Source organism: Citrus clementina, unplaced genomic scaffold (genome assembly GCF_000493195.1).
Source record: "Citrus clementina cultivar Clemenules unplaced genomic scaffold, Citrus_clementina_v1.0 scaffold_5, whole genome shotgun sequence".
NCBI lineage: Eukaryota > Viridiplantae > Streptophyta > Magnoliopsida > Sapindales > Rutaceae > Citrus > Citrus x clementina.
Window position 1 is genome coordinate 23,265,685 of NW_006262201.1, and position 20,181 is coordinate 23,285,865.

Sequence of the window (20,181 nt, forward strand, 5' to 3'; positions counted from 1 at the left end):
ATGAAATAGGGTGACCAAGATAAGGTGTTTGCTCATACAATATCGTGCTCTTCTCAAAGTAAAAAGTGAAAAAATAGTTGATAGGCTACTAGGAGTTTATTTGGTCACCTCGAGCACATCATCTCGACCAGGATATTATTTGGTGATCTCGAGCACATCATCTTGACTAAGAGATTATTTGGTCACCTTGAGTATATCACCTCGACCAGGAGATTATTTGGTGACCTCGAGTAGATCATCTTGATCAGGAGGTTACCAGGAAGCACGACTCAGTCAAAACAAATCTCACTTATTTTCTTCGAAATATTAGGGATCATATTCTTAGTGGGCTGAAAATTAGTGATTTTCTTAAGAGTTTTAGGTGAGAGGATAAAAACCGCTATAATTTGCTATAAAAACCCTGGGAAGGGAGGGAAATAGGGAGATTCTTTTTATCTCTCTCTCTTTGGGTGACTGAACCCATGGGATCTTTTTCTCTCTACCACTGGGAAACTTCTCTTTCTCTCATGATTTATTTTTCTTTAAGATTGGTTATTTTTTATTCTTTTCCCATAAATTTACTTAAAAGCTTTTTGTTTAAAGTATTCATAATTAAGCCGCGTGAATTGTGGTACAAATTTTTCCAAGTAGACCTAAATCGCTGACTTGAGCGTCGGAGGATTTTCTTTAAGATTGATTATTGTTTCCATAAATTTGAACCAAGAAGGATGACGCGATAAAATTTGTTTTTTATTGTATGGTTGATTTCATATCTCATGCACTCATTTCTTAAGATAATTAGATTTCATCTTTTGCAAATGTGGAAATATCAATAATGATCAATCAAAACGATCTCAAAACCTTTCAACGCGACATATTTATAATACAATATTGTGAAAATTACACCAAAAATTTAATTTATGATATATTATTATCCCACCAGCACACAGAAATGAATTCGTACAAATCTAAAATACTTAGCAATTTTCAAATAGAATTTTAAATTTATTTCCAGTTAGAAAACTATTCGCTGGACTCCGTATTACTAGCCACCATCGTAAGCCTAACCGGTTGCCGGCGAACGGCGTAAAACACCAGCCATCTTCTTCTTCATCATATTCTCCTTTCATCTTTTGAGTTAAGCCTGTGATTATGAGTTTCTTCTCTTACTTAGCTTGTAATTATAGATTTTGATTCTTTTTAATTCGTATTGTAGCCGTTATTGTCAATTTTTGTCCCGCCAGCAATATTTTTTTATTCCTACAAGTTGAAAATGGATTCATTTGAATTACGATTGAATTTAGCTTTAATTTCAATATCCATTCTAATGTTTTGCTATTAGATTTACTTTAATTTTATGTTTAAAGCTTCTACAATGACTAGCGGAGCTTGGGTTTTAGTTTCATTTTCTGTAACTTGTTTTAGTTTATCTTGTATGCTCACCAAGTGCTTGTTATATTGTCTGATAATTTATATACATTGCTGATTCTATATTAATAATGTTATGTTCTATTTTCAGAAATTATAATACAAAATTTTTTACAATGGCGTGCATCTACAAACTGGATTGACTCGTAGAATAAGAGCTTGGAGTAGTGTTATGTTCTTGAATAAATGAAAGTTCATATTGTGTAAGAGCATGTAGATGTAAAGCATCATTACCATTTCTATAAAGGACTTTCATTCTGTTCAGATGCTCTTCTTGAACATTGAAAGGTGCCTCGTTCAAGTCCTAGCTATAACTACTAGCTTTGATTAATTAAGTTCCTATACTAGCTGAAACAGATTTATTTAATTAATTAATTGTGTATGTACTGATTATATTGAAAGTATATGAATTTTTTTTTTTTAACATGAATGACTTAAAAACCTAAAGGATATGTGAAATTATGCTCATTTCACCTGAATGAGCCTATTAATACTTTTATGTCTATGATTCTCAATATTGGCTTAAGCATTTCAGTTCAGTGGTTTACCTAACAGAGAAAAAAATTTAATAGAAAACTTCAGAGTTCTAACAGAAATATAGTTCACTATGCAGATATAGTTATTTTATTTTATATAGTCATTAATTTTTGCCATGGTTTTTTGTGTTTATGAGTTTGAAATAGTGGGATTTGGTGTACCTTAGCATCTTTTGAAAATTCTCTTTAAGTGTGGCCAACAGAAATATACATATAATCAAGTTTCTTAATCCTGTATATTAGTTTTGGGTATGAATGTTCCTATTCTAGTTCTAGGCAAAGCTTCTTTGTTTTGGTCTTCAGATTTCCAGTAGGTTAAGTTAATCAACTATCATAACTGGCTAGCTAGTTATTGTCTGCCCTGGCGCCATTACCCAGGCCATTATATTGCATAGCATAAGGAATAGTGATTAGGTGATTATTAGTGATTTGTTGAGCTTATTATTGACCAAACAAATGTATTCGCCTTTGGCCACAACTTAGTTTGATTAGTTATTAGACCATAAAGAGCCTTGATCTATTCATTGGCTTTATTATTTTTATTTGGTTTTTCTTTCAACAACATTGTTGATATCTTATAAAAATATTCAGTGGTTTTTAAACACCTAATCATTGGCTATATTAAGCTAATTAAAACTGAGGCTTTGGATCAATTTCTTCTAACAAGATACAAATGAGCAAAACCTTTCTCCTCTAAGTAAATTTTTTTAATATCCCTTGAATTGTAAGGATCTGGAGGCGTGAATCCTCTTGATTTTTTTTAACACTGTCAATGTTCTTTTTATTCTGAGAAGGAAATAAAAGGTTTTATCTTTCATACCCGAATAGTAAGCTGGCCTTGTCTTAACATGGCCTCCCGAGGACTTGCAAGATTCATAGTGTCCCCCACCCCAAAAAAAATATAAAAAACACAAATAGGAAGATTTTGCAAGATTCACCACCAGGTTTTTTTTAATTTATTAATTGTGTGTACGTGCTAGTTATATGTTGAAAGAATAGGAAGAAGTATTTCAACATGAATGACTTAAAACTTATTGCTCAGTAAACATAATCTGCATCAGTGCGAAAATGTATTTATCGTTTGTATTTTTTATGGTTTTGCTAAAGAAATGATATGTGAAATAATGCTACATTGCATCAGGAATAAATTGAAGAGACTTATGATATTTATGTGTTATTCAAATTTCAGATTCAATTTTAAACTTTTGATACGTGCATTGAAAGCTTAGACTTGTTTAAGAAATTATTAATAGACACATGTTTTATTAGTGTCATCTTTGGATGATAGTGAGGATCATATGTCTATTAATAATTCTTGAATTGTCCAGGCTTGGACAGTTTGGGAATGCATAGTTCACTCTGGTAGTTAGTAGCTGAAGTTTTTTCCCACGTAAAAATGGGTTTTTCGGTAGCTGCTCCTCGTGTTCTCTGGGTACGTACTAGGTGAATGGGTGTCATGTGTTGTTTTGGCATAACGCATAAACACTTATATAGCTATGTCGTGTGCTTGGAGAATTATAGGGAGATGGTGCCGAAATTTTTATAAACGTGGAAGAAAACTTTAGGTACTTGAGATTGAAGAAACTTATGCATTCTTGAGTGGGATATGTAGGATTACTTACCTTTTGTAAATATGAAGGGAATGTTGGATATATTGGGGATAGTGTAGGAGCTGAGTTGGATGAATGTAATTGGTGATGATTTTGCTGAGCTGACCTTGGTCTTGAGCTTGTAATTTTGTTTGTAAATGGAGTGCTATCTCCAATGTTGGTTTATAAAAATGTTTCAGGACTTGCTGATCTAATTTTTTGTTTCTAGGTTACAGGCTTTATATATCTGTAATTGATAGCCAAGTGAAGTTCTCAGCACTTGGCAAGGATATTTCTTTACAGAAGGTATTGGAAACTGTTTTTTACATTAATTATCGTTGTTTATATACTTTGATTGTCACATCTTTTTCTCTGATTCTTGTGGCTTTGCTTGCTTTCATATATGTAAATTCTAATGAAATTAACCATAAAATTGTAAAATGATCTTTTTATTATATTGCAAAACTGTGCACACACGAAAATATCTTGTTTAGTAGTGGAAATGAAGAACTAATTTTTGTCGCGCATTAAAAGGAGATAGTCATGGACAAGTGTTGGGTTGGTTTGCCAAATAGATATCCAAGTCATATACTGATGGCGTTGAAAAAATTATAGATTTTGTATTTGAGAATGTTGTTGGTGGTACAAGAATTTATTGTCCTTCTTGATAAGTTTTGTAATCTATATTTCGTTATAAGGGAAGTGGCTGATGATGATATGGTTGGAATGATACAGTGCATCACGTAATCAAATGTTCAAGTTACACGCAGCATTGTTATGAACTATCAGTGGCAACTTGTCTGGGTGGAGTATTAAAGGTAAATAAGCATGTCTTGTTTGCCAACAAAGCACTGGATCTAATTGGTTGATACATAGTAGAAAATTTTGTCACGTGGGTCACCGTCGATTTTTCCCAACAAATCATAGGTTTCGAAAATATAGTGTCTTTGAATAAAACTAGAGAGTAGGGACAAGCACCTTCTCAGTTGTCTGGAACTGAAGTGAAAAAGCAGTTTAATATATTTACTGAGTATAAGATTGAAGACTTGAAAAGAGAAGAACGAATAAAATGAGAGAAATGATAAGATTACTTGGAAGAAGAACTGCATTTCTTAAGATTACTTGGAAGAGAAATGATGTGGAAGATGGCTATAAAAGATAAAAGGAAAGGCTTAAAAAGAAAAGCCATGCCTGTCAAAAACAAAAAAACAATTGCAGCGTCAAATTTATAACACAAATCAAAACGGTGCGTTTGAGAGTGTATAAAATACATTTAGAGTGGGAGTTGTGTTGTTGCTTGAAGGCAGAATGTTTGTGAGATATTTGTCGACGAAGCCGAAACCAAAGATGAAGCCCATCAAAAGCATTTATAGTGTAAAAAGTATATTGTGGAAATGTCTGGTCGGTAATACAACTATTTCTTGTAGTGTAAATGATACACTAATTTGAATTTATATGCTTTTATGATTATTTGATTATCAAGTGGTGATCATATGTGATGATAAACTTAGGTCGTACCTTTATATTTATTGCCTTAGTTTTCTAAGCGTTCACATTTTGATGAGTAAATTAAGGATTTCAAGATGAAGTACATAATTAGATTAATGCTAAGAAACTGAAGTTTGATCGATTGAAAACGAAAATAATAATAAAGGTAATTAAGAAAATGAACAATATATGCAGAAGCGGTCCTTATTAGTACTTCTAGATTTTCTCTTGGGCTTTCCTTATTATTGTTAAAAAATGACACGAAGAACTTTGAGTTTAAAAATCTGGCCCTGATGCCTGGTAGCCCTTCAACATATGAAGAACCAGATGTTTTGATGAGAAAATGACAAGACCATTTATCAAATTTCTTGTGGATATAAATACATACACATAGACGAGGCCAACCTCCTCAAATGAGAATCAGAGTGATTACAAGACCTTGCAATGAGACAATGATACACCATCAAATGTCAAAATACAATAGAAATTCACGACATATATATAATAAAAGACCTCTCATTGAGTCATATATATTGAGAATAAAAATGTTATAATACATACACAGAGCTTAGTTAGAATAAAATGTCTTTGAACTTGCGATGATCAAACAAAGGAAACAGACAGGTTGTAACTCACACTATCACAGATGTAGCGACACGATGCAGTGAATCACAAGAAGATCACGAAGATGGAAACGGGAACCCCTCAGAATGTAAACTTTGAATAGAGGAAAAAAGAAAAACGTCCTTATTTCAAATTGTGCACAGAAGAAGAGTGACTTAAATCTTCATCAGTATCCAGGCATTCTGCAATCATAAAGTAGAAAAATTTTAACAGTAACAGCAGAGAAAATATTATGAATATGCTAGACCAAATTAGTCCCTTTTTTGGTTTGTGAAAACTTTATTTTTTATGAATACGCTATCCAATATTTTCAATCAATATTTCCACAATATAGTTGTTCATAGCTAACGTTTGATGGTTTAACGATTTGTTCCAAGAATAATGAGCTGATTACGTTTTGTTTTATTTTTATTTTATTTTTTTTAATCCGATGAAGGATATTCAGCTGTGTCTTTAATTATGCATTCATAGGGAAGAACATTTTCTAAGTACTTTCCTTGCCTTCTAACTTTCCAAGGAAAGATAGGTGTGAAGAAAAGCAAACCCAATGAACAAACAGAGCACAAACTAAAATAATTAGCAAATAAAGAAAGGAAAAAGTATGCACGTTTTCAAGGATTTAAAAAATACGAAGGCTTTTAATGAAATTTTATCATAAAAAAGTATGCAAGGAGTTATAAAATTTTAGAAGACGAGGGGAGCTCGCAAAAAAAAAAAAGAAAAAAAAAAGAAAAAGACTCAAATTAAACTAGACTAAAAAGACATTCAATTACGCAAAATCTGTCCATAAAAGTCTGAAAGGATCATTAAAATTGCATTGCAAATTTAACAGTAAACTGAGGAACCCATTCTAAATAATTCAGATGAAATTGCGAAACAAACCATGGGATTAAATAAATTAAATAAAAATTAATTACCAGTTGAGACTTTCTTCTAAAAATTCGCAACTCCAAGTCATAAGAAGCCTATGAAATTAGTAGTACAGCGTAGAGTATGACGACGACACCGCCAACAGCTGAAAGTAAAATTCTTATTCATCAATTTAAACTTACTTTATAACAAATATCTTATCTATATTGTATTTAAGAAAACAAATTTTGTAAAAATTTATCATGGGAGATAGAGAGTAATATGTACATACGTACCTTCTCAGCATGTAATTGTTGTATGGTTGTGTTTAGATCATTATTAGCCCAGCGCCGTTGATCCGCTGTCTCTCCATAGCAGACGTTTACTCTTAGAGGCGTGATTGATTCTCCTGTAGTGAAAATCTTCATCTTGGGACAACCAATCACCCACAACTCTTGCAAAGATGGGAATTTGAAGGTGTAATTGGCAGAGCAGAAACTTGTGAGGCTGTCTAAATCACGCAGTTCCAACGTCTTCAATTTGCGGAAAACAATCTCTTCTTTTTCAACCCCGTCTTTGTCATTTATTACCACCTCTGTCATTGCTCTGCATCCATATATACTCACTTTGACGAGTTGCACTAGAGTTTTTGCTGTGGAGGATGTTACCAAGTGTATCAATTCCTTGCAACCGAAAGCTACAAGTTCTGTTAGGTTCCGAAAAGATACCGATGATGATGGCAATAGAATTAACAGACTTTGACAATGATATACTTTTAGAATTTCAAGATACTGAAAAATGGGGCCAAGTTTGGAGTCTTGTTTGCACAGCTGCTTCAGATGATAGTGCCGGTGCAGCTTTAATTCTTTTATCATTGCCAACTTCCCCACATGTTTCTCTAAGCATCCTTCCATCGAAAATACCTCTTCGTGGAATGAAAAATTAAGCAGTGTGAGTATTTCGAGATTGTGAAATCTCTCCAGTACGTTCCAGATTGGAAAACAAGCTGCGTCATCTCCAACAATCTCTAGTTGTTTAAGACTGCCAAAAAGGTGTTGTGGGAAATCGGCCTGCAAAATCATCTTCACATCTTTTCCACTTAGTGATAGCTCCTTCAAGTTGGGTACGATCTGATCATCATCAATCGTAATAACTAATGAGGTCAATTGATGATCTACGGTCACAGGCAGTGACTTTATAGTATTTGTTTTATATTATATTTTTAAAAAAATTGAATTATTGATAAAATTTATTTTATATGTTAATTTTAGAGGTAAAAAAGAAATTAGGGAAAAAGGTTGATTTATACTGGCTCGAAATTATTTTATTGCACAATAATAAATTACTAATTTATTTTGTAAGTTCTTCTATATGGAAAGACTAAGGATTCTTTTATAAATGTTATACCAAAAAAAGTTCATATAATTATTAATCTACCCCATTGATCTCTTAATCTAGACTAGCAAAGATTATTGTATAATAAAAGTTTTCAATTTATTGAGTATTAATTTATCGATGCTTTGCCATATTTTTCAAAGTTAAAAATAAGCTATAGACAAAAAATCTAGAAAATGGCTTCATACCTTTTCCAACGGCAATGGGGGCTGTTGTGCAGGAATGCCAAGTTGATCATTCTCATTATTCTGCAATAAATCTGCAGTGAATATCTTTAATTTGTCACAACAATGCACTGAAAGAACTTCTAGCGCGGGCCATTCCGAAGTATGCATTCCAGGGTACAAACATCTAAGTTTTGGTAGACCTTGGAGTCTCAAAGTGGTGAGCTGTGGAAAGACAAAATAAGGGATCACTTCATCTGCTCTATTCTCAGAAATGATCTCCTGTAAATCCTCACAGAAGCGAACTTCTAGGTGTTGGAGCTGCTTAAGGCTTCCGATCATAGACGCTGAAAATATGTATTTTAATTTGTGACAACGCCACACAATCAATCGTGTTAAATTTTGAAAGCGAGGAAACGTGACAGGAAAATGATTGTAGTGCCAAATCTTGTCGACATTAATTTCAGATATCTCCAAAGCCTCCAAGTTAGGCAACGCAACCTAAAAGAATAAGAATTTCTGGTTAGATCCAATATCCATATGGGAAGCACTTGTTGAAATTTTCTTCTTTGATTGCAAATTCATGCAAGTCAGAATCAATTTCCAACTGACAGCTGAGTATGCATTCTAATTCATACTACTTGTTAAGAGCTCAATTAGTGAGCGCGTGAGATTCTTTTTATCCTTTTTTCCGTTTTCTTTCAATTCTTTAAATGATTTAATTATTTTCCACGTATGATATCAAAAGAGAACGCATGATAGAATAAAGAAAATGTTAGCCTACGCACCTTCTCGTTGAAAAGCAGAGTTGAAATATCCAAAGTGATTTCGCTGGAGCAATACATAGTCGTCGATTCCTCTTGCGACACTTGTCTGTTCGGTGATGCTGAAGGAGTCTCCACCTCACGGCGGCAAAAACTTGTAACCTCAGGAAGATTCCCCAGACTCAAAGATCTTAATTGAGCAAACTCTATCTTCTCAATTGCATTATCAACTTCTTCCCCAATTGCAAAAATCTCTGTTATCTTGCTGCAATTAACAACTGCAATTCTCTCAAGTCTTGGAAGGCATTTTGTAGTAGAGAGCCAAAAGATATTACTCAACTTATCACAATTATATGCTTCTACGGTTTTGAGTTCGTTGAAAGACTCTACTTTGAGCCGATCAACACATATCCTCTCCATGTTGATCAAATTGTGAATGGTAAGTGACTCCAAAAGAGGAAAGGCATCACAAGCGACCATCTCCCTTGAATCGACGATACAAAAGAAGTCAGGATTATTTTGAACCCAGAGAAGCTTCAATTGTGAAAAGCCCTCCTTGCAGCTTGTCCAACCATAAGTATTCAACGTTATTGATGCCCTGCAATTTCATGGAGCAAATGTCCATAAAATCAAGCTTGAGCTTCAATGATCTTAAACTCTTGCGATCACTGTTGATCGAAAAGCGGGGCCGACTTTTAAACCAATGTTGTCCAACACTCATGGGATGCATGAATAACCCATTTCCAATAGATATTTTGAACCTTTCGAGCTTTCTGGCCAAAAAACCTTCTGGTAAAATATTGTCACTTTTAACGTCAATTTCTAGAGTGGTTAGCCGAGGTAAATGCATCAATTCGTCAAGGCTAGCATTACTTCTTTTGCTGTTGGCTCTTTCAACCTCCCATTCAATGAAGCAATTACCCATATACAGCTCTTCTAATCGAGTTAAGCTTGATATGAGATTAGGCGCAATAACTTTTAGATGGAAACAATTGGTTAAATCTAACAATCTCAACTTATTCAATTGACCTAGTTCTTCTGGCAACTGCATAATCTCAGACTTCAAAAAGCTAAGGACTTCTAGATTCTTCAACTTCCCAATGATTGCTATGTCCCCCAACGCACTTTGATCCAGACATAGTGTGTGAAGATTTTGTAGAAGATCAATTGAAGATGGAAAAGAAGAAAACTGCATTCGAGTAAAATCTAGAACTCTAAGCTTTTTCATCCCTACAAAAAAGTTCTCAGGAATATTGATTTCAAGAGAAGAATCTTTGAGAGAGATAAATAAAAATTCAAGGTTTGGGCATTCTAATCCTTCAGGAAATTCACGATTACTATTATTTCTTAAAGAGATCGCATTGCATTTTCGAAGTGCATCCTCATCTGGCCAGTCCCACACATCCTTATTTCTCACCAAAAACACATGTTGGTGGCGGCATGCAATTGATATTGCGACATCACGAACAACATCATGCATTGAAAATTGTTCATTGCTCTCACCCTCAAGCAACAAACAAGAGTGTCTAAGTTCATGGACCAATGCATATAATTTGTCTCGTGCATCTTCCATCTTATTGACTCCTTTAAATATACCCAAACCCATGGAGTACTTAAACAAGTCCGAAGTAAGAATACGGTTATCCATTAGACTACAGAGCAGAAAAATTTTCTTGAGTTGCTCACCTTTTAAATGGTTGAAACTCAGCTCAATACTTGAATAAGTCTCTGCAGATACTCCTTCGAAGTTTACCATTGAAGGCGTTCGGAGTTCTCGCAAGGAATTCTTCCATTCATACTCTTGCTTCTCAGTGCCTTTGCCACTGTAGTCAAGGCAATGGGCAAACCTCCACATGCCCTGGCGACGTCTATTGCTGTGGATTTCAACTCACGATTTTCAACATCATCTCCGGCCATCATCTTAAACAATCTCCAGGCTTCTTCTTCATTTAAATTGTTTATCAAAAAGTTGTCTTTAGATCCCATTTTTAAGAGGAGACTACGATCTCTTGCTGTCAGCAGTAGTTTGCAGCCTTTATGATTTTCTCCAAAAGGAATTGCAGTAGTCCCCAAATCAAGAGGTTTCCAGATGTTATCCAGAATCACAAGGATCTTCTCATTCTCCAATCTTTCATATAGTCTACTAGCTCTTCTAGACTCAGCTTCCTCGCGCAACTCCAAGCCCAACTTCTCGGCAATTTCCTGTTGAATCTGTTTTATGTCTGGAGTTTGCGAAACCTCTGAAAAGACCACCATATCAAAGTGCTTGTCTTCCATAGCTTGCCTGGCGACCTTCTTCACCAGTGTCGTCTTTCCAATGCCGCCCATGCCGTACACCCCAATGATGCTGACATCAACATCGATCAATGCGTTTTTTATAGCCTCCAAAGTAGAACGTCTTGATTCGAAGGCCTCGTAGCCTTTGTGAGACTTGAGCCAAATCTCCTCCGGAATGGTACGGTAGGAAATTCTATCATCAAATCTCCCAGCTTCTTCTCGGAGTTTAAAAAGGGCCTCCTTCTCTGTTTCTGCTTTCTTTCCATGCTGATAGCGAGTAATCCAATTAGGAAACAGCCCCATGAGACATCGTTCATTTGCTTTCTCTTCGTCTAGAATGAATTTGGCTGCCTGCTCAATGCTCTTGTTCGCATTAACCAGCCATTTCTCAACCTTCTTTTCAATCTTTTCACTTTTTCTTTCAGCCTCCGAAACTCTGTGCTGAATGCTTTCTCTTTCATCCTTGAGCCTATCGAGTTCTGCCTTGAAATTCTGAAAGTTGGCAGCGGAGTTGTACCAATAACTAAATTCGCGTTGTGCGTGAGGAGACAAACAGTTTACAACTCCTGGAACAATGCTTTTCAAAATGTCCATTTTTTTTTCTTTTTTGGGGAAGTGAACGAAATAGAAATAGAACAGGGTCAACGGCCGCGCAATTGATAATCAAGTAGAAGCAAAACAAGGCAAAGTTGAAAAAAGAAATGATATTTGTACAAAACAAGGGAAATCAGTGTAACAGAAGAGAATCAAAGTGTTTATGAGATCAGAAAATTGAATCAAGAAAAGGGTTGCTTGATCCAATGAAAATGCAAAGAGCTGATGGAAAAAGGGGACAAAGATAAATAAGAAAACGGCTAGCACGAGCAGTGACCACGATAAACAGAAGCAAAGTGTGTATGAGATCAAAAGACGAAAATCAGGAGAGGTTTTCTTGACCGAGAATTGAAGGCAATTAGTAGGAGCTGACGAATACGGGGATCAAGAGGGAAAAATTGCTTTTAAGCGAATCTGATAAAATTATTTCAATACTCGTGGGCGACTCCTTTTTAAACTGCAGAAGGAAAAAAAAAATTCTGAATTTCAATATATTATTTTTTATCCTAATTTATGTTAGGACTCGTAATCTCGTCTCAAATAATTAATTAGTAGATAATTTTTCTAACAAATATGTGTTGAATAGATATATTTCTTGACTATGAGCAGGCTAGAGATATTTTAGCATAGGAATGAAAGTACAAGTTGTGTCATATTATAATTATCAATTGACCTAAAAATGTTGTTGTGAATTGAAATTATTTCTGTAAAATAAAAGGATTTGGGTCATTGTTCGTTATTTTCTGGCAATATTGTCTGGTCGTGACTCTTTGTTAAATATTAAAAAAATAAATTTATATTTATTAAGTATAAAAAATAAATAAACAAACAAAAATAAAAGGAAAAGTTTATACATTACGTAAAATAATAAGAACAATATCAATATTTCACACTCTATAATTGAGTGATGTGTTATCCAACTGCCATACATTGGTCCCAAACAGAGACTTAAATATTAAAGTCCAAAGTTATTGTGATGATGACTTATAATTGCCAAACTTGACATACGGGTAATCATGCATTATAAGGTGCTGATTTCTTCCGATCGGAACCTTATTTTTCATTTACAAATAAATAAATGATGTGACTTCACGGTTGGCGGGGTCCTTTGTGTCATTTGGGCATTTCACTAAATGATTGATTGTAGCAGGGAGATTCCTGGAAGTTGCCATTTGCCAATGCTACTAACATTTTCAAACTTGGAAAACCCTTCAATCAATCTTTTAGTGGTAGGCTCCGGTAGCTTGGTTTGATTATGACATATGATTATTTGATAATGAAGCTAGAGGATGTATTAATATAAAATTTGTTTATTGGTGTTGAAGTTAATTATCTCATTAATATTAGTATAAAAAGTTAATTACTAAGAAACACATAGCAGTAGTTAATTGGTGTCATATTATTAGGATTCTGGGATATAATTTTATATCATAACTTTGTAAGTGTATACTTACTCATCAAACTAATAAAATTATTTAAAAATTTCAGTTGGAAAAAATAAATTATATTATTTTCATTTCAAATAATCTATAAGTTAACTCAAAACATAATCAAGCTGAGAATTAAAATAATGCTACTGTATGAGAGGATTTTTATTTTTTCCCGAAGTTTCACTAGGAAATTATTGATACATAGCTTTATTCGGATCATCTCAGTTCAAACGACAAATAATTGAAAGACTAAGCTAAATAGACCAGCCAACAACTTTGTACAAGAGAGTTCAAAAATTAAGGTCATGGTATTAAGGTGTTCTATCTTGAAAAGTATAGCGTAGTAATAAAATAAAAACTAATAGTCTTTGGTAAGATATGACATTTAAATAATAATTTTCACAAAAATACAAAGAATATTTATAAAGTACTTCTATAGTGAGGAGACCCTCACTTTGTTAAAGTGAAAATATCAATAATATACAAAAGACATATATTTTAACACATTAAAAATTGTATTTTTTTTATCTATTGGTGTATTTGAATATGTGTTATTTAGTTTGTTAGTGATATCATTACTTTGTTAAAATGAGAATGTCGTTACTAGAGAATCATTATATATACATATATAAAGTGCTTCTGCCCAAGACCTAGACTTTATTAAAATTTAAGAAAGCAAGTATATTTTATATGGTATAATAGTGTAATAACATCACACTATTATATCATATAGAGTAATAGTTTTTCAAACTTTAATAAAGTTCAAGATTATAGAATGAATGATTTTTATATATTATAAATTTTTTTATCATAAATGGAGGACAAAATTAACATATTTTCAAATTATAATAAGTATTTATCAAATAATTTAACATTGCAATTTCTCCTAACTAGTATAGTAAATAATACGACCTAGGAGATACATTCAAAGCATTTCATAAGTTAGTTGTTAATAATAAATGATATATGCAGCTCCAATCATCATTGTACGGTGAGTAATTTCCAGTTATAAATAGATATTACTCCCTTCCCAGCAATTTTTGATGACTTAATTTAGTGAGATCAAAATCAACATTGAATTTTTGACCAGCTGCCAACAACTTGTGAGCAGTTCACAGTGGGTACTGCACATGATGCCTGTTTCTCCTTTTGCATCTATTTTGTTGTTAACATTAATTTCAATAGCAGCTCGTTAATCCCAATTGTTGATTTGGGACTAGATAAGAGTTTATCTTGGAACTCCAATTCTCCCAATTATTTTAGTTGACAATATATTTAACATTATTTTTTTAACATTATTAATTGCATATTATTTAATTATCAGTATATAATATTCTTTAATTTTCTAATTTTATAGGATTAGACACAAAATTGATTATGCCTTTTGAAATTTAAGGGTTATGTCAATTGAATAGAAAACTTGGAGGTAAACTTGTGGATGTTTTTGTTGATTATCAATTTATGCATGAATTTTTGTACGTTTACTCTGGTTTATAATTATTACTTTTAAACATTTTTATTGGTTTGATTTAGGGTCAATTTAGTAATCATGTAGCTTTTAAAATAATTACAATTAGCTATGCTGTAGAAATTGATCAATCGTCAAGAGAATCAGCTGAACATTTAGTAAAATTTATTTTTAAAAGTACTTTTAGTTTTAAAAGCGTTGTATGAATAAAACTGTTACACTAAAAATTAAATGTATTGCCCACTTGGGTAAATAAAGCTATATATTACAACTGTTACACTAAAAATTAAATGTATCTTAAACCCAAACTTCTTCTTCTTCTTTTTGACTAACAAAATTAAAAACAATAGTGAACACATTCTTTAATAAACAATAAGTAATAAATAAAATCGTGTTAAATTGCTTAAAAACTTTCTTTCACGGTTTGCTAAATATTTGTATTAGTATTTTAAATAAATAAAAATAGTTGATTTAATTTTTTTAAATAAACTTATTAGGTTCATGTAAAGATGTTTTTGTTATTTTAAAAAGTGTAGAAAGTACTCCTAAAAAAAAGCGTAGAAAGTAAAACTTAATTTTTTAAATTTATCAGCTGAGTGCATAAATAATTGAGTGTTCATAATGATTTTTAAAGTATAGATAGTCGGACCCTAATTTAATATATGCAAATTTTGCTAATATGTTAATGAGAATTAAAAAGATAATTAAGGGAGGCAATCGAGACATTCAGGATAGTTAGGATGGGACATGATTGTGAGTGGTTAGATATTGGTCCTAATTTTGATCACAAATATATAAACAGGACGAGTTTATCTCTACTTACATTCCATTTGATAATTAAGATGAGAGTGGAATTGTCAAATCCCAAATCATCCCGGATCACTGCCACCAAGGGTACTCTCACTAATAATATCTAAAGAAAAATCTACATCTATTTCATACTTTTTTTTAATGGAAAGAGCCCTCATGGGGCTTGAAATGGTATCCTAAATAATATTCAGAATATCAGGTCATGATTGGGTTTGTGACAAACAAATATTACATAGTTGGGATACGTAGTTATAGTGTCCCAATTTATGTAGTATCTATCATTTAGTGCACATATAAAATATTAATCAGCTTAATTAATTTATAAAATTTAAATCTAATTAATAAGTGATACATAAATGCCAAGTGCAGTACTGTATATGCAAATCATGTTTGTGGATCATTACAAAACTGGCTCTTGAAAACAAGCAAGAAAGCTTAATTAAGAACTTAAAACAAAAAGAATTAGATTGAGAATAGTCGAGCCTTATTTTTTCAAGAATGGAGCTTATAAATCTTCAAGTACCAACATACGCTTGGCCCAATTGTTGTTACTAAAATTTCAATATACATATATAAGTATGATATAGCAAAAATTTGATGGTACATATGTCGGAATATACTAGTTCATGGGTGCATTTGATTATTGTTTCCATAAATTTGAACCAGGAAGGATGACACGATAAAATTTGATTTTATAGTATGGTTGATTTCATATCTCATGCACTCATTTCTTAAGATAATCAAATTTTCTCTGGCATCTTTTGCAACTGTCGAAATATCAATTATGATCAATCAAAACGATTTCAAAACCTTTCAACGAGATATATTTCTAATACAATATTGTGAAAATTACACTAAAAATTTAATTTATTATATATTATTATCCAACGAGCACACAAAAATGATTTCGTACAAATCTAAAATACTGAGCAATTTTCAAATAGAATTTACTATGTACTACAAGAAAATAGGGTATATGTGACCCCTAATATGAATGCAAAAGCAGCCATTACGCATATCACTAACTTCTAACTTTGTAACTCCGAGTTGCTTTTGTTACCCTTTATGTGACGGCCACACTGCTGTCACATATGTTACGAACCGCGTGACGGCGAAGAGCCGTTCGGTATACTAATATTTTAGAATTTTAAATTTATTTCCAGTTAGAAAACTATTCGCTGGACTCCGTGTTGCTGGCCACCATCGTAAACGTAACTGGTTGCCAGCGAACGGCGTAAAACGCCGGCCATCTTCTTCTTCATCGTATTCTCCCTTCATCTTTTGAGGTAAGCTTGTAATTATAGATTTTGATTTTTTTTATTTTGTATTGTAGCCGTTATTGTCAATTTTTGTCCCGCCAGCAATATTTTTTTATTCCTACAAGTTGAAGCCCCTGTGTTCTTGTTCCATTGGTGAGTTTGCTCACTCAAATTAATTTTGTTCTGCGGAATTTACAAAGTTCAAATGGATTCATTTGAATTACTATTGAATTTAGCTTTAATTTCAACATCCATTCTAATGTTTTGCAATTAGATTTAATTTAATTTTATGTTTAAAGCTTCTACAATGAATAGCGGAGCTTGGGTTTTAGTTTCATTTTCTGGATAACTTGTTTTAGTTTATCTTGTATGCTCACCAAGTGCTTGTTATATTGTCTGATAAGTTATATACATTGCTGATTCTATATTAATAATGTTACGTTCTATTTTCAGAAATTATAATACAAAAGTTTTTACAATGGCGTGCATCTACAAACTGAATTGACTTGTAGAATAAGAGCTTGGAGTAAATGAAAGTTCATATTGTGTAAGAGCATGTAGATGTAAAGCATCATTACCATTTCTACAAAGTGCTTTCATTCTTGAACTTTGAAAGGTGCCTCGTTCAAGTCCTAGCTATAACTACTAGCTTTGATTAATTACGTTCCTATACTAGCTGAAACAGATTTATTTAATTAATTAATTGTGTATGTACTAATTATATTGAAAGTATATGAATTTTTTTTTTAACATGAATGACTCCTAAATGACTTAAAAACCTAAAGGATGTGTGAAATAATGCTCATTTCACTTGAATGAGCCCATTAATACTTTTATGTCTATGATTTTCAATATTGGCTAAAGCATTTCGGTTAAGTGGTTTACCTAACAGAGAAAAAAATTTAATAGAAAACTTCAGAGTTCTAACAGAAATATAGTTTACTATGCAGATATAGTTATTTTACGGTATACAAATCAAGTCGTCCTAATCTCAATGTCCTATGACCGATTTTATATTATATAGTCATTAATTTTTTCCTTGGTTTTTTGTGTTTGTGAGTATGAAATAGTGGGATTTGGTGTACCTTAGCATCTCTTGAAAATTCTCTTTCAGTGTGGCCAACAGAAATATACATATAATCAAGTTTCTTAATCCTGTATATTAGTTTTGGGTATGAATGTTCCTATTCTAGTTCTAGGCAAAGCTTCTTCATTTTGGTCTTCAGATTTCCAGTAGGTTAAGTTAATCAACTATCATAACTGGCTAGCTAGTTATTGTCTGCCTTGGCGCCATTACCCAGGCCATTATATTGCATAGCATAAGGAATAGTGATTAGGTGATTATTAGTGATTTGTTGAGCTTATTATCGACCAAACAAACATATTCGCCTTTGCCCACAACTTAGTTTGATTAGTTATTAGACCATAAAGAGCCTTGATCTATTCATTGGCTTTATTATTTTTATTTGGTTTTTCTTTCAACAATATTGTTGATTTCTTATAAAAATATTCATTGGTTTTTAAACACCTAATCATTGGCTATATGAAGCTAATTAAAACTGAGGCTTTGGATCAATTTCTTCTAACAAGATACAAATGAGCATAACCTATCTCCTCTGAGTAAATTTTTTTAATATCCTTGATTTGTAAGGATCTGGAGGCCTGAAATCCTCTAGATTTTTTTTAATACTGTCAATGTTCTTTTTATTCTGAAAAGGAACTAAAAGGTTTTATCTTTCATACCCTAATAGTAAGCTGGCCTTGTCTTAACATGGCTTCCCGAGGATTTGGAAGATTCATAGGCCCCCCCCCCCCCCCCCCCCCCCACACACACACACACAAAAAGGAAGATTTTGCAAGATTCACCACCAGGTTATTTATTTATTTATGAATTGTGTGTACATACTAGTTATATGTTGAAAGAATAGGAAGAAGTATTTCAACATGAATGACTTAAAACTTATTGCTCAGTAAACATAATATGCATCAGTGCGAAAATGTATTTATCATTTGTATTTTTTATGGTTTTGCTTAAGAAATGATATGTGAAATAATGCTACATGCCTACATTGTATCAGGAATAACTTGAAAAGATTTATGATATTTATGTGTTATTCAAATTTCAGATTCAATTTTAAACTTTTGATACGTGCATTAAAAGTTTAGACTTGTTTAAGAAATTATTAATAGACACATGTTTTATTAGTGTCATATTTGGATGATAGTGAGGATCATATGTCTATTAATAATTCTTGAATTGTCCGGGCTTGGACAGTTTGGGAATGCATACTTCTCTCTGGTAGCTAGTAGCCGAAGTTTTCTTCCCACGTAAAAATGGGTTTTTCGGTAGCTGCTCCTCATGTTCTCTGGGTACGTACTAGGTGAATGGGTGTCGTGTTGTTTTGGCATAACGCATAAACACTTATATAGCTATGTCGTGTGCTTGGAGAATTATAGGGAGATGGTGCTGAAATTTTTATAAACGTAGAAGAAAACTTTAGGTACTTGAGATTGAAAAAACTTACACATTCTTGAGTGGGATATGTAGGATTACTTACCTTTGGTAAATATGAAGGGAATGTTGGATATATTGAGGGTAGTGTAGGAGCTGAGTTGGATGAATGTAATTGGTGATGATTTTGCTGAGCTGACATTGGTTTTGAGCTTGTAATTTTGTTTGTAAATGGAGTGCTATCTCCAATGTTGGTTTATAAATATGTTTCAGGACTTGCTGACCTAATTTTTTGTTTCTAGGTTACAGGCTTTATATATCTGTAATTGATGGCGAAGTGAAGTTCCCAGCACTTGGCGAGGATGTTGGTTTATAAACTGTTTTTTATATATACTTTGATTTTCACATCTTTTTCTCTGATTCTTGTGGCTTTGCTTGCTTTCATATATGTAAATTCTAATGAAATTAAACATAAAATTGTAAAATGATCTTTTTATTATATTGCAAAACTGTGCACACACGAAAATATCTTGTTTAGTAGTAGAAATGAAGAACTAAAATGATTTATTTAACTAATATTTGTAGCGCATTAAAAGGAGATAGTCATGGACAAGTGTTGGGTTGGTTTGCCAAATAGATATCCAAGTCATATACTGACGGGGATGAAAAATTTATAGATTTTGCATTTGAGAATGTTGTTGGTGGTACAAGAATTTAATGTCCTTTTAAGAAGTGTTGTAATCTATATTTCGTTATAAGGAAAGTGGCTGATGATGATATGGTTGGAATGATACAATGCATCACGTAATCAAATGTTCAAGTTACACTCAACATTGTTATGGACTATCAGTGACTTTCTAGCATTGCCAACTTGTTTGGGTGGAGCATTAAAGGTAAATAAGCACGTCTTGTTTGCCAACAAAACACTAGATCTAATTGGTTGATACATGGTAGAAAATTTTGTCACGTGGGTCACCGTCGATTTTTACCGACAAATCATAGGTTTCGAAAATATAGTGTCTTTTGATAAAACTAGAGAGTAGGGACAAGCACCTTCTCGGTTGTCTGGAACTGA

General features: G+C 32.8%; 1 protein-coding gene and 1 long non-coding RNA gene across 3 annotated transcripts; one reads left to right on the top strand and one right to left on the bottom strand.

The window, feature by feature from the left end:
- Positions 1 to 6,617: 6,617 nt before the first annotated feature.
- Positions 6,618 to 11,687, bottom strand: LOC18042993 (disease resistance protein RPS5). Its single transcript, XM_024183643.1, is given in 6 exon segments — positions 6,618 to 6,659; positions 6,790 to 7,623; positions 8,077 to 8,553; positions 8,841 to 9,369; positions 9,371 to 10,616; positions 10,619 to 11,687. Coding segments are annotated over 6 exon segments (4,197 nt in total).
- Positions 11,688 to 16,643: 4,956 nt separating this feature from the next.
- On the top strand, positions 16,644 to 19,439 carry LOC112097660. Of its 2 annotated transcripts, none has more exons than XR_002905155.1 (3): positions 16,644 to 16,681; positions 16,729 to 16,807; positions 19,416 to 19,439. It is a non-coding gene; the product is annotated as an uncharacterized LOC112097660 (long non-coding RNA). The 2 variants fall into 2 exon arrangements; XR_002905154.1 differs by having other exon boundaries at positions 19,409 to 19,430.
- The last annotated feature ends 742 nt before the right edge of the window (positions 19,440 to 20,181 follow it).